General features: G+C 34.5%; 1 protein-coding gene across 14 annotated transcripts in view; it reads left to right on the top strand.

The window, feature by feature from the left end:
- Akap13 (A-kinase anchoring protein 13) overlaps positions 1 to 14,484 on the top strand; it is a 315,221-nt gene that overhangs the window by 256,445 nt on the left and 44,292 nt on the right. For all 14 annotated transcript variants that reach the window (XM_078051200.1, XM_040275952.2, XM_021722882.3 and 11 more), the window contains 2 exons: positions 1,206 to 1,338; positions 8,987 to 9,161. In XM_078051200.1, the coding sequence (XP_077907326.1) occupies positions 1,206 to 1,338; positions 8,987 to 9,161 (308 nt within the window). The remainder of the gene's footprint in view (positions 1 to 1,205; positions 1,339 to 8,986; positions 9,162 to 14,484) is intronic.

The raw sequence follows: 14,484 nt of genomic DNA, 5'->3' as shown, positions 1-14,484 counted from the left end.
CCATTTATTTTGTCACTCATTTTCCCAGAATGAAATTAAGAAAATCTAAACTATGCTATTTCATATAATTAAGAAAACTTTTTTGAGCTCATTGGGTTCTTACTTCCTTGAATGGTAAATTTGGAATAATTATCAGAAGTAGTTTTATAATGAAGGTTATCTCTCTTTTTTCTAAATTAGAACATTATAGTTACACATAGTAATTGGGTTCATTTTGACTAAACCATACATACATGGTGAAGACTATATCTTTTTAAATTATTATCTTCAGTACTTTTCCACTTTTATTCTTTAATATTGCCCTCGTGATAAAGATTCTTATGTGCATTTATTTATTTAAAGGTACACTTATATTTGACTTCATGACCTTATGCACATGTTGTGTGTGGGAACTTTTCTTTATCTTTTCAAGAGCATTGGTTTTTATGCCATTTGTCTTTTATCTTAAAAACAGACTACTTTGTTTTGTAAACAATGTGTATATCAATAGAATTTAGCTTTTGAAGGGAACACATTATAGTCCTACTTCTGCCTGCCTTCTCACTGAGGCCAATACTGCTGGATCTGAAGGAAAGATGTAAAATAACTGTTCTCAAACACCTAAACAAGGTAGTATAAATGGATTATTTCTCCATTTAATGGATTATTTAAGTATTCTTTAAGAAAATTGTCCATTGTGAGTTTTTTAAGGTCAAAACATGCCTATCTTGGATGGACTTGGATTTTATATAGGCTTCCTAAACAAGTAGATCAGTAAATCTGGATCTTTTCTGTGTTCTGCTTGGAATTGCCTGATATTCAGTATATTTCCTCCTAAAATTGTGCATAGCCTCATGGACCAGTTCACAGTCTTGATTTTTCCAGTGTGCCAGAAGGCTAGAAAATATGTGCAAAACTCTACTACTAAGCAACTTGGATATGCAGTCAGTCATAAGATTCATTGGTTCACAGCCCAATGAGTAATTAAGTACTCTTATTCTATTATATATACAGAATTTCCTTTCAAGAATCTATTTGTTACAAAGTAGTTTAGAGATTGAGTGCTATTTTAGATTAAGAAGTTTGAGATACAGTAATTAATAATCTTGTTCTTAGATATTATATAAAACTCTTCAACAGCCTCTGTACAACTCTTATTCTTCCATTTAACTTCTGTAGTCTTTAAAAAAACATTTTTTAAAAATCTCAATCTTGTTTTTATTTAGTATAACTGAAGAAAACTATAACTTCCTGCCACAAAGCCCCTCCAAGAAAGATTTTGAAGGGAAAAGTGGAACAAAAGTCAGTCGTACATTCAGCTACATCAGGAATAAAATGTCCAGCAGTAAGAAGAGCAAGGTAAGTATCACATGGGCATTCCTTGTGTGACTACCTCAGTCGGTAATGAGTAAGCTCATGTCACAGCCTGCACACACCCAAAAGCTAACTAAATGATGGGATCATAAATGGAAATAAATTCAGGGTCATCTCTGAAACAGCCTAGTATATGAAGAAAAGTAATAGTAATAAAAAACAGCAGCAAGAGGTGAGGCTACTTACTGAGGTTTTACTACATGCTAAGGGCCATTCATATATTGCTTTATTTAATCCTTTCAATGACTTTGTAAGATAGGTCTTACCTCCTTTCTCTCGGAGTATGATACCTTATCTAATGTGGAAATAGAAATTCAAACCTAGATTACTTTGACTTCTGGTCCCACACTCGTAGCCACAGTGCTTAAATTAGTAAATTAGGTTTAAAATGCAGTAGAAGGATTTAATGCCAAGATTAGGGGACTGAAAATATATATAGTGCTTGGGTTTAGAGGGAAGAAAATTCTCACACAGAAAATTACAAGCACTTTTAAAACTAATTTAATATCCTCTTTAGTGCTTAAGAAATTATTTAGTCTCAACTTTTTATCTAGTTTATTCTTACATTTTTATTTTAGGAATCTTCAAAATATAAAAGCAAGAAAATAAAAATCATTTGATAACCCCACATAGAAATAAATATTCTTAACATTTTTAAATCAGTGGTGAGAAACTTTCTGCCTTCCATTTCCTCTGTACTCCATTCACCTACTCACATATGCTCCCGTACAATTAAGAATAAGTAAACAAAAATTTGAAATCAAAGTACTCTTATAAGGAATCATTGTATACATCTGTGTGTTGTATATACAAATATGTATGAATACATAAACACATTTAGAAGTTGAGGGAATAAGCACAGAACTCAAGGATATTGTTATATAAATATACCCCCTTGCCTCAGCACTAAGTCTGTTGTACTCTCAATTAAATGGGCTGATAGAACTAAAACCAATGTATTTTACAGATTTTTGTGAATAAGATCTCTTTTTTAGCAAATACTAAGTCATCACTCAAAGGAATTTTTCCATAAAATTTTCTATCAGAATTGTGTCTTCTCTGTATTTATCCTGCCCAATTGAAAAAGAAGAGAGAGTCAACAACTGGGAAAAGATGCAGTCTAGCAATTCATTTCTAGCTTAATCACATATTTAAATATTAACTTCTAGAGCTCACAGCCTTGACCTTGAAAATTTTTATGATATGATTTTTTATGATTTTAGAATTTTTTATAGTGTTTTTAAACTACAAATCTTGTTTTCAAACAAACTTTTAATTGGAAGATCAGTGAGTAAGTAGATTCCTGTTTCTATCAATGTCCCCAATTACATGGATTTTTAGAAGAGTTCAGTGAATATACCACTGATGTTGATGATATAACAAGACTTTTTTTTTTTTAAAATCGGTGTAAGACTGGATTTAGAAACTGGAACCTGACCTTTAAGAAAATCATATCCCAGCCTCCTTACTTAACAGACTGAAGCACAGAGAAGTATGCTTCAAGCCACAGAACTTTATTAAGGCAGTACCTCTTGTGATTTGACCAGCAAACAACACTGGTCATTTTATCTTACTTTTTTTTTAATATTTATTTTTTAGTTTTAAGTGGACGTAATATCTTTATTTTATTTTTATGTGGTGCTGAGAATCGAACCCAGTGCCTCACGCATGCTAGGCAAGCAGGCTACCACTTGAGCCATTTCCCCAGCCCCTCATGCTTACTTTTATACAACGTCTATTATTAAGCAGTATATATTTTTCCTTTTTTCTTCTTTATAATTTTTTCCCCTAATCTCAGAGGATTAGAGTTAGGGAGTTGAGATAGAAGAAAAGTTGACAATTTTTGTTAGAGGGAAATTTGTCATCACTGGCAGAAGCAGTTGACCTCTTGCTTCTGATCATCTCCTTCATCAAAATGACAATACTCTTTTGTAATTGAGACTGGTTCCTCTTTTGGATTTGACTTCAAGATTTGATCTTTGGGGGCTGGGGATGTGGCTTAGGGGCTGGGGATGTGGCTCAAGCGGTAGCGCACTGGCCTGTCATGCGTGCCGCCCCAGGTTCGATCCTTAGCACCACATACAAACAAAGATGTTGTGTCCGCCGAGAACTAAAAAAAATTAATAAATATTAAAAATTCTCTCTCTCTCTCTCTGTCTTTCAAAAAAAATGTGTATTTAAAGAAAAAAAGACTTGATCTTTGGAGGCTGTGCTGTCTCTAGCAATGGAAACTCAAAAAATTACAGATGCATAATCCTGGGTTGCAATCTCTTTTCCATTATCAAGTATCAAGAGTGCCCCAGTGGCAAAGTATATTAAAACATCATCTTTCATAGTTAGTTTTTATTAACTTTTAAATAAGATCATTATGAACCTTCCTGTAGAAATGCTTGGATTTTGTTAGTGTCAGCAAAGATAATAAGAAATGGGGAAATAGTGAAGTTATACATGCTGTGTTGAGTTACATTAATTTCCCTGTCTCAAGATGCCACATGTCCACAGAAGACCTTTGCCATACAAAATCATTTTATTTTCTAATTGATAGCACAAGAATAAATAAATATATTTTTTAGCATGATGATTCTCATTCTCTTTTCTTAACTACTAAATAATATTACTTCTCCTTAATGATAAAAAACTAATATAGGGCTGGGGATGTGGCTCAAGCGGTATCGCGCTCGCCTGGCATGCATTCGGCCCGGGTTCGATCCTCAGCACAAACAAAGATGTTGTGTCCGCCAAAAACTAAAAAAATAAATAAATATTAAAAATTCAAAAAAACCCCTAATATAAATGTTAACACTAACTTTTCTATGAAAATGTTAAATTTTCACTTCTTTCTAATTATTTTTAAGTATACGCTATCAAAGTCAGCTTGTCTTATTCATCTCCTGAACAAATATAACCATGCCTGCTTCTTCTAAAGGAAAAATTTAAGCTACTGAATATCATATTAAATTGGCACCTATAATTCTTATCTATGGGTGGTTTGGAAATTTCTGCTTTTTTTCTGCATGATACGTGTGTTTATATAAAAATAGCTTATAGTTATTAGCCTAGATTTATTACATTAAATATATTAAATTTTGACTGTAAACACTTCTTTAAAAATATTCAAAGAAGCCCAAACTCATTTGTTTTCCTATCAGCCTATCAGACTTTCAAAGGTAATGTACTCTTAGCAGAGTACATTAATGTTTATAAAGATTTAAGACAATGTTAAGTCTAATTCTCTCCTTTCTTCTTTAATTAAACAGCAAATTATTCACCTTCCTGTTATATTTTGCCTGTAAAGGAAATTTAATTATCAATTCTTTCACATGTCCTTTTGAGAGTTATCAATAACTGATTTGCTATTGGATAAATATGTTGAATGTTTTCAGGAAGGAGTGGAGGAGCCTAAACAGGAAGTATAACAGGAAGACTGATAGTTTCTGCTTTTGTCTTAGTATCTTAGAGAGGTAGTTCTGTTTCCAGCTAAGTAGGTTTACTTGTTAGCAGTATTTAAACACTCAAATATAATGTTCAGTTTCATAAAGAGAGTGGATTGACCATCCTATTGCTCTAGTTTTCTCTCCTGCTAAGCTTTCCTTTTTGCAGAGATAGCTAAAAGATGGTTAGATAACGTTATAAACCAATTCTTAGTCTAACTGAACAAAGGCATTTTTTAGAGTACATGGGTAAAATTCCTACTCAGCTAATATACTACATTACCTTTACAGCAAAATATTCAACTCCAGCCCCTATGGTTTGTTTAAAATAGAACTATTCCCATCAGCCTATCAGATTTTCAAAGGTAATGTACTCTTAGCAGAGTACATTAATGTTTATAAAGATTTAAGACAATGTTAAGTCTAATTCTCTCTTTTCTTCTTTAATTAAAGATTTGTACCTGGACAGTTGTTTAATCACATTGTTTTCACAGTTGTCCAGCGCATTCTGTTGTTGTTGTTGTTGTTGTTTTTTAACTACAGTTACTTGCCTAAAAAGAAAGACTTAGAAAAGTGAAAATACATTTTCTTTCATAGTATCCTATTATAGTAACATAGTTGATACCTTTCCTTTTTAAATACTGTTAGAGTCTGTTTCCACACCACATAGTTAAAACATTTTGACAGTTATTAAAGGTGAACAAGTCAAACTTGAGAAAACAGTCAACCACTACTTTATCATAGGCAACTTCACTAAAAACATTTATGAATTCTGCTTTTTTATAAAATTGGGGGTTTGAAAGTAAATAAATTAATATATATTCCTTCTAGCATTAAAAATACCATCAGCCTTTGCAAGAGTTGCCCTATTGCAATGCAAGCACTATCCACATACACTGTAGCTTTGTTTCATTTCCTGTGTCTTTTATTAGTGGGGTAGTTTTACTAGGCAGCATTCAAATAGTTAAGATTGTCTTAAGGAAACCAGCAGCCTCAGCCCTCCCTCCTTCCCTTTCTCAACCAGTCTCTGGCTTCCTCTTACGGTTTCGCTAGTGGCAGTGCAAAGCTGCTGAGCTCTGCCCTGCAGGCATGAGCCCCTCCTTCTGTGAGAGCACATTTCCTGGCATGGGGGTCGAATCATGTCGCTAAAATGGGGTCGGCTTCCTGAAGTGCCCCTCATAACAGTGAGACTCACAGGACCAAAACATGGGGAGGTAAGAGTCAAATTCTAAAACAGATGAAACAATGTAGTTGGTTTTGTTTTTATCCATAAAGAACTAGTTTGAGTTGCTGCAAAGGTTGAAGGAATTATTTATTCTAATTTGAAGAGCATTACAAGGTTTTAGAGAGTAAACTAATTGTCATAGAAGATTCTTTTAACTACTACAGCATGCTTTTGGCTTTCTTCAGCAAAGCATCAGATGCTTTTCAGTTTGATGTTTTATGCATGGAGAAACCTTTAACAAAATTTAGTAGAAAAAAAAAGGAGCTATTTGGAAGAACTCAATTTTTGTTATTGATTTTTATTTTGACTAGAATTTTGTATACTTTAACAGTTGCCAATTTTCACCTAGCACAGTTTCCTTTTTTTTTTTTTTTTTTTTTGGTAATGTAAAGTAGTTTTTCTCCCTTCTTCTCATTATTTTGTATAGTTGGAAAACATACCATTTTGGTGCTCAGTTTTTGTGTGTTCTGTTAATAAAGAACTTCACATGCATCAAATATTCACCATTTCAGTATGGTAGATAGGTTCTGAACAGAAAGTCAGAAAACCTGGGTTCTAATTTTGACTTCTCATTTGCTTTGTGAACTTTTGCAAGTTAACAGATCTCTCCAGCCCTTGATGGTTAGTATGATGAATGAGAGTGCAGCTTTAGAGTCAGCCAAATATGAATCTTAATTCCAGTTTGAGCAATTGTTGATGTGTGGCTTCAAATAGATTATTAAACATCTCTAAGCCTCAGTCTCTTCATATGTAAAATGAAGATAACTTGTATTTAATTCATTGGGATGTTGTGAGAAACTTATGTAAGTCACTTATTACAATGTTTGGTACGTAGCAACTTTTCAGAATTTTAACTTATTTATCTTCTCGATTGTAAAATGGAAATCTTAATACCTACCCTGCCCACTTCAGAGTTATTGAATCAGATGAAATAATTTATATAGAAGGCATTGATTTAAAATGTTAGGCATTTAGTAGTTGTCATGATCACTAACTGAGGAACCCATTTTCCAGGTGTTTATCTAGATGATAACAATAGTATACAGCAGTAGTAAAACTCCTGCCAGTATGTATTGTAGTTCTTTCAGTTGATTTGAAAAGAAATTCCATTGCTGTTGATTAGCCAGCTGAGTGCTTTGTCAAACAGTGCTTCTTTTAGAACTTTTTAGGGAGAAAAACTTTAGGTCCCCACAGTTCCATATAGTGTTTGCTTGAAATGTCCCTATTTTATGTGTTTCATTAAGTATCTGGTATTCTGCAGTATTTCTTCAGATTTTCAAGGTTTAAATTCTTTTCCATTTCATTTTGTGCCTGTATAAGTGTTGATAACAACCCCTCTTAGATTGAGATTTGACATCACATGAAAGCCCTCTGCTTTCAATCAGTCTCCAAAAATGTCATTTTTGACATTTCTATATTGTCTTGAGATAACATCACCAAGCATTCTGGTACTCAGAAGTCTTACACCCAATCCAGGCAACCTTTTTCTCATTGGATCTAGTCTCTAGTTTTCCAGTATCCCCTGAGCCTTGGACCTGGCCCAGGTAGGCTGCCCAGTCGCCAGAAGGCCGGGCACACAGTGAACTTAGATACATGTCAGTTTTCTGTTCCCCCTGACAGGTGAGGGAAGACCTTGTGAAAAGAAGGGCACATTGTAAAGAAGATCAGAGAGCAGATATTGGGATACCTTGTCTCTTCAAACCATAGACAGTCTTCCACCTTTACTTATAGGGCCTCAGGGCAGAGGAGTGAGCAGCTAGGCCTTGGGACTTCCTTTCTCTGGGTACCCCTTTTCTTAAAGGAAGTGACCACTGTGGGTAACTAGGCTGAGGGGACAAAGGAGGTAGTTTTTAGAGTGGTTGTCAACAAGATTTCTTCCTCTCATCATTTTCATACCCCCTATCTTCCTGGCTCAGCAGCAGTGTCTTTGCCATTCTTCAGTTTTCTTTGTCTTCCTTCCTCATGTCACAATTTTCTTTCTCTCACTGCCAGGTAAATATTTCTATGTTGCACTAAGAGAGTAATAAACTAATGAAGCTCAGTGAGGTATGAATAATTATTATAACAATTTAATAATTGCTTGCTAAGAGCCAGACACTGAAAAACGCTTTCCATGTATTGTCTTGTCTAATTTTTTTAAAACATGGAATTGGTACCTTCCTCATTTTACAAATGAGGAAAATGAGGTTCAGCAAATTAACTTGTACCCCTTCATACCATTAATAAGCAGTAACGGTAGAACTTGAGATTTTTACCCAGGCCTGACTCCGTTGTTGTTTTGGTTTTTTGTTTGTTTTTGTTTGGTTGGTTGGTTGTTTGATTGGTTTTCCTTTTTTTTCATTGTCCACATTATTAAGAACTGTGCAATTTTTTGTTCTCTGAGCAACCTCTTCTTCCCAATTTGACTACAAGAGGAATATAATATCTATTAATCTTGGAATTCTAATTAGTGAAAACTGTATATGTGGGGGATATTTAGTAATTTGGGCTATAATAAGGAGGAAATATCAGAGACGCTTCTCACTTAGGGATATGTGACTAGTATGAAAAACAGAGGAGCCTCAGTAATTTTTCATGCTTTATGATTATCTGTTCTTTTCCACAAGCTAACCCAGAATTGCTACTATTCCTTTTTGTTCCTTGCCTAAAGCTGACCCTCAACTCAATACTTTATTCCTATGTGGACTATGCTATGGCATACCGAGGAGACCCCTCATTGCCCATTGTTGGTCATTAGTCATTGTATCTAGTGGTATAAATAACCCTGAGTGAGCCACTGTCCAAACTGTGGAACCTGTCCAGTTTTCATATGATTTTTCTAATGCAGTTTTTAAAAAATGCCCAGAACATTATTTTCCAGTTTTATCCAAAATAGTCACCAACCACCCATAGGCTATTTGGGTGCTCAGGTAATGGGGGATGACCTTACAGTATACTTGTATAAATTGTTATTAATTGTTGATCTTTTCTTTGGCAGGAAAAGGAAAAAGAGAAAGATAAAATTAAAGAGAAGGAGAAAGATTCTAAAGAAAAGGAGAAAGACAAGAAGACTCTCAATGGACACACTTTCAGTTCCATTCCTGTTGTGGGTCCCATCAACTGTAGCCAGTGTATGAAGCCTTTCACCAACAGAGACGCCTACACTTGTGCAAGTAAGAGATGTGCTTCTTCCTTTCATAAGATGAACCTCTCTTGGCTCAGGAAAGCTCATTTCTAATTTCCTGTCCATCCCACCCCTTATCTGTTCCTCATTTATGTGGAGAAGTAGCCCTGTTTACATTTTTCTTCAAACATCAGTGAAGAAATTAATTCCAGATATCTAACATACAATCTGTATTTTTTTTTCAAAAGCCCCATTTGCAAATACTCTTGTCTTTCTATTCATAAACCACCACCTATTCCGGAAGTCTGTGTCAGCATCAGAGTTATCAGTAGCCTCGAATCCTAAAGTCACCCTTGTCTAGACCATATATGCCCACTTTTAAATCTAGTCCTTCAGTATATGTTTCAGCCACTTGCCAACATTAAGTCAGAATGACTGCCACGGGGGACAGGACCTTTGTATACAGGTGCTCTGTGCCAATCCACTGCTGGCCTTCCTGCAGCCATCTCAGAGGCAAGTCTGTTAACTGAGTGGGCCCCTGGTTTTGATAAGACACTCTCAGGCCAGAGTCAGTTAACTTTCTCTATATAGAACTTTGATAATAAATATCTTAGGCTTTGTGAGCCATCGGGGTTTTTTTTCACAGCTACTGAACTCTCCACTTAAGTACAAAATTATCCATGAACATATAAATTAAAGGGTATGGCTTTGATGAAATTAAACATCATTTATGGATATTTAATATTATATAATATAATATTATGGACATTAAAATCTAAATTTCATACATTTTTTACATGTCATGAAATATTTTTAATTTATTTTTTCAGATCATTTAAAATGTAAAAGACATTCATACATCCTGGGCTACACAAAAATAGGCTACAGGCCAGATTTGGCTCACACACCGTAAACTGCAAATCTGCTTATAAGGCATTATATCTCAAAAGTTTTTCATTGCACACATAGAAATTAATAATTTTTGTTGAGCGTACAGAGGTAAATCAAGGAGTCTGCTTTGGTCAGAGGCGACCTGTCTGGAGATCCAGCTATCCCAGGGCCAGCCAAATCACTTAGAAGGCCAAGGTGATTAGAATAATATACCTGTAACCAAAACAATGACAAACTCAAATTCCAAAGATCAAGTCCCAGATCATGATGTCATAACATTTTGTTTTTAGTCATTTGTGTTGAATATTCTAAGTAATCTGTTACTGAAAAAAAAATGTTAATTTGTAAATAGTAAATTTTTAAAACTTTATCTGGACAGAAGTTAATTCTATAATAATTTTTACTAGCTTTCTTGAATAAGAGCAGCAAAGAACCTGTAGGTAGCAAAGGACTCGAAGCCTCTTTTATCTATATAGCTATAGCTGTTTTGAGTTTTAAATGACTGGCTTTATCCCAAACATTCTTGTAAAATTGTTTCTGTGGATGTTACACCTCCAAAATAGTCTACACCCCTATTCATTTTGCTGTTTTATTTAAAAACAAACACTTGGAAGCATTCATCTAAATCTTTGTGTATCCTTGTAGACAAAGATCACACACATTGCTATTACCCTTCACTAGTGACTTACCACAAAATCAAAAATTTCTACTATATGGTGATGAGTATCTTGTGACCTTTAAGAAATAAGAGGCCATTCTTTTGTCCAGTAGCCCTTCAATATTTTTATTTTAGAACCCATGTTCTAGTAGTACTGTTTCCTAGAACACCAGTTGATGTCTACAGTTTAGACTTTTAGACACTAGACACAGTCTGCTTCTTAGTATTAGAATGACTTGTTTACTTAGAGTAGTAGACACCGAGTGCTTTTTAGGCATGTTTATCATTAAAACATTTTTTAGGATATTTACACAGGGAATATACATTTAATGTAAAAATTACAGGAGTCTTTGTATACTTAATGAAGAGCTCATTCTAAGAATCAAAGAAGCCTCAAATTTGCCATTTACTTGTACAGTTAATATTGTCTTTGATTCATGACTTCTTAGAGGAATTATGTAGCTAGCTCTCTCTTTCATTTTGTTTTTGTTTAAACAAGATAGTACAAACCGTAAGCCCACTTAATTGGGTATCTATGTATTTCCATTTATCACAAATATAGTGAGAGTGAGCAAAAGGTGGGTTCCACATTTGCATTGTGCATTCCTAGTCCACCTCTGAAGTAAGGAGCACCCCTTCCTCCCTCAGGAGACCTCTAGTACCATTATATAAAGTGAGGCTGCCTAATAAAGATTGAGTGAGGCACCAGTAAATCAATCTATATATTAACTCCATTTTTCTTTGAAGTGGATTAAAATGTCAGCTCTAGGGAGTGGGGGTTTAGCACAGTGGTAAAGCACTTGCCTGGCCTGCAAAAGGTACTGAGTTCTTTCCCCAGCACTGGCCCCTGCCTCTCCAAAAGAAAGAATTAAATGAGAGCTGTAGAAATTTCTTGCCATATTCCAAAGGATCATACTGATCTTGGAAAAGGCCATATTTTTTTATTGGCATCATTAAATTTATATTCAAGGAGCTTCATCACTAAAGCAGAATTGGATACCTACTCTCTGTTTCACAACATAAAAATGCTGGGTAAAATGTATATATATGTACGTATACATATGTATGTGTATGCATATATGTGAACACATATGTGTGTATGTACATATGTTAATGAATATACAGCTGAAACTGCCAAAAGGAAAATCCCCTGAGTGAACTCAAATCAGAGCAGTAAAGAACATAACCCTCGGGCTGGGGATATAGCTCAGTTGGTAGAGTGCTTGCCTCTCACTCATACGGCCATGGGTTCAATCCCTAGCACAACAACAATAAAAATCCCTCGATTAGGGACAGGATATGTAGTCTTGGAGTATATAGTAGGAGCTAGAATTGAGAGCCTTGATAAAATGAAATGCTTCAAAAACTAAGATCTATGATGAAGGGCCTAGAAGAATTCCACTCACTGGCCTTAAAAAGCAGCAAGGGACTTTACCATTTCCACAGGATGCTGAGTGAAAATTCTAAATGATGCATGAATTGGGGACCCAAATTGTATATGTGCTTAAACCCAAAACTAAGGAATTTCACAACAGATTTAGTGAATCCTAGTTTAAGGATCTGCCACTGAAACAAATACAGAACTGCTCTGAGTGATAACTTTGACAAAAGAATATACCAAGAGTCTACCATGGAGGGAAAAAAATCCTAAGAAGCTGAGAACACAATAAAATACATAGATGCCATATAAGGAAGTAAACCACTCTACGGAACATTTAACAGATACATGGGCAAGAGAAGATATTGAAAATTACTATAAATTTAAAACAAAATCTATAATGAACAAGCTACAACATTTGGGTAAATATGAAAAGTAAGTGAATAAAACTTCAAGAATAAACCGGGTATGGTGGCACATACCTGTAATCCCAGTGACTTAAGAGGCTGAGGCAAGAGGATTGAGAGTTCAAACCCAGCATCAGCAACTTAGTGAGTCCCTAAGCAACTAAGCAAGACCCTGTCTCTAATAAAATATTTTTTAAAAGCTGGGGATGTGGCTCTGAGGTTAAGCACCCCTGGGTTCAATCCTTAGCAACCTGCCCATCTCCCCAAAAAAACCCTCAGGAATAGCAATAGTTGTTGAAGATTCTCTGTGGAGACTTCTCAAATATTTTGGTATTCTGTATCATCAGCATATTATTCACATTTGTAATTGTTTATTTTTTTTAAAGTTTTTTAGTTGTCAGTGGACCTTTATTTTTATTTATTTTTATGTGGTGCTGAGGATCAAACTCAGTGCCTCATAACTTGCTAGGTAAGTGCTGTACCCCTAGCCACAACCCCAGCCTTTATATTTATTAGTAAAGGAGGAAAATGGCTTCTGCTCTCTTGTCTGCTTATTAATAAGGTAAAAGCTGGCCAAATATCCTGAAAAATCTTGATGACTTCAGACTGGGTTTCTTTTTTACTTTTAAAATAATTCAGCAAAGATCATTTGCTCAAATTCTGTGAGCTGCTTTTTTTGTTATCGTGATCCATTCAGAAGCAGTTAAACAACAAATACCTTTGAGTACTAGTATGTGCCAACCATCTTTCTCAAGTTGCTTATATATTGGTTTATAAAAGTTGTTCTCAAAGTATAATTCTTGGTACTTAGATTAATGGTAACATCAGTTATAATGTAGAAAAGTTGAAATTAACCTAATTACCTTCAGATAAAATATAGTGTATGAATTAGATGAAATATTGGGTCAATACTAAAAAGAATAGGATAGATCAGGTGTTGCTAAACTTTTCTGCAATGGAACTGATGTTAGAATTTGTATCCGATCAGGTTTTTGCCATGACCCTACCCTTGTAGGATGAAAGCGACCGTAAATAATACATTTTAAAAAATGAATAAATTACAAAAGCAGGCTACAGGCTGAATTCAGCCCACAGAATATAGTTTACTAATGTCTGAGAGAGATCCACAGGAGTATACAGAGCTCTGCAAGACATTTCAGTGAATCGAAAAGGCAGCAAATAAAACAAAATGTATAGCATGATCCTAATATATGGAAAACAGATAAATGAACTAATTGTTTTTAAACACACAAAAATATCTGAAAGGATATACAACAAACTGTTAACCATCCAGAGAAAAAGAGATAAGAGGTCAAAGGGATCTTTTATTTTATACTCGTGTGTCATTTGAATTTTTTAAGAATAAGCTTATGCATTTGTATTCTTTAAAACACTATATATTGGACCATTGATAGTTTGAAAGTTTATTCTTGTTACTCGACAGCTGATCTATGATTTAAAAAAGCAATATATGTTCGAGTCAAGAATTTAATAAATAAAGAGCAAAATTATTACTGGAAAAAAAATTAGTTTCACAAGACTTGAGAGTTCTGCTAGCATCAACCTGAGAAAGTTCTATTGACTCTGTTCTGAGTTATGATGTGAAATATTATCAGAAAGTATAAGGATAAAAGAGAAAGTCATTTGAAGACAAAAAAAATCTTGTGCTGTAGAGAATATGGTTTTATAGTTAAAATGAATGAATGTATCTTGCCATGGTTAGCTTCAAACAACTTTCCAATTTTAAGTTCGGGTTGGAAGAAGTTGTTTAATATATGTCAGTTTATAATATAGTCTTGTATTGCCATTGATTTGTGGCATTATTTCTAGGTTAAAAGCAGTTGAATTTTGTTCTCTTTGGATATGTAAGCCTTGGTCTATGTTAGATTTACAACACAGAATTAAACCTGCAACTACTATAATTAATTTTTCAAATAGCAAAAATAACATTGTAATATAGAAGAATGTACCTCTTTTAACCACAGACATCCTGAGTGCCCCTCCCTTTTTTGTGGTGCTAGGGATTAAACCCAAGGCC

This window comes from Ictidomys tridecemlineatus, chromosome 5 (assembly GCF_052094955.1).
Source record: "Ictidomys tridecemlineatus isolate mIctTri1 chromosome 5, mIctTri1.hap1, whole genome shotgun sequence".
In the NCBI taxonomy this organism is placed as follows: domain Eukaryota; kingdom Metazoa; phylum Chordata; class Mammalia; order Rodentia; family Sciuridae; genus Ictidomys; species Ictidomys tridecemlineatus.
Note: the sequence above shows the minus strand (reverse complement) of the source record. Positions and strands in the feature narration are given on the sequence as shown.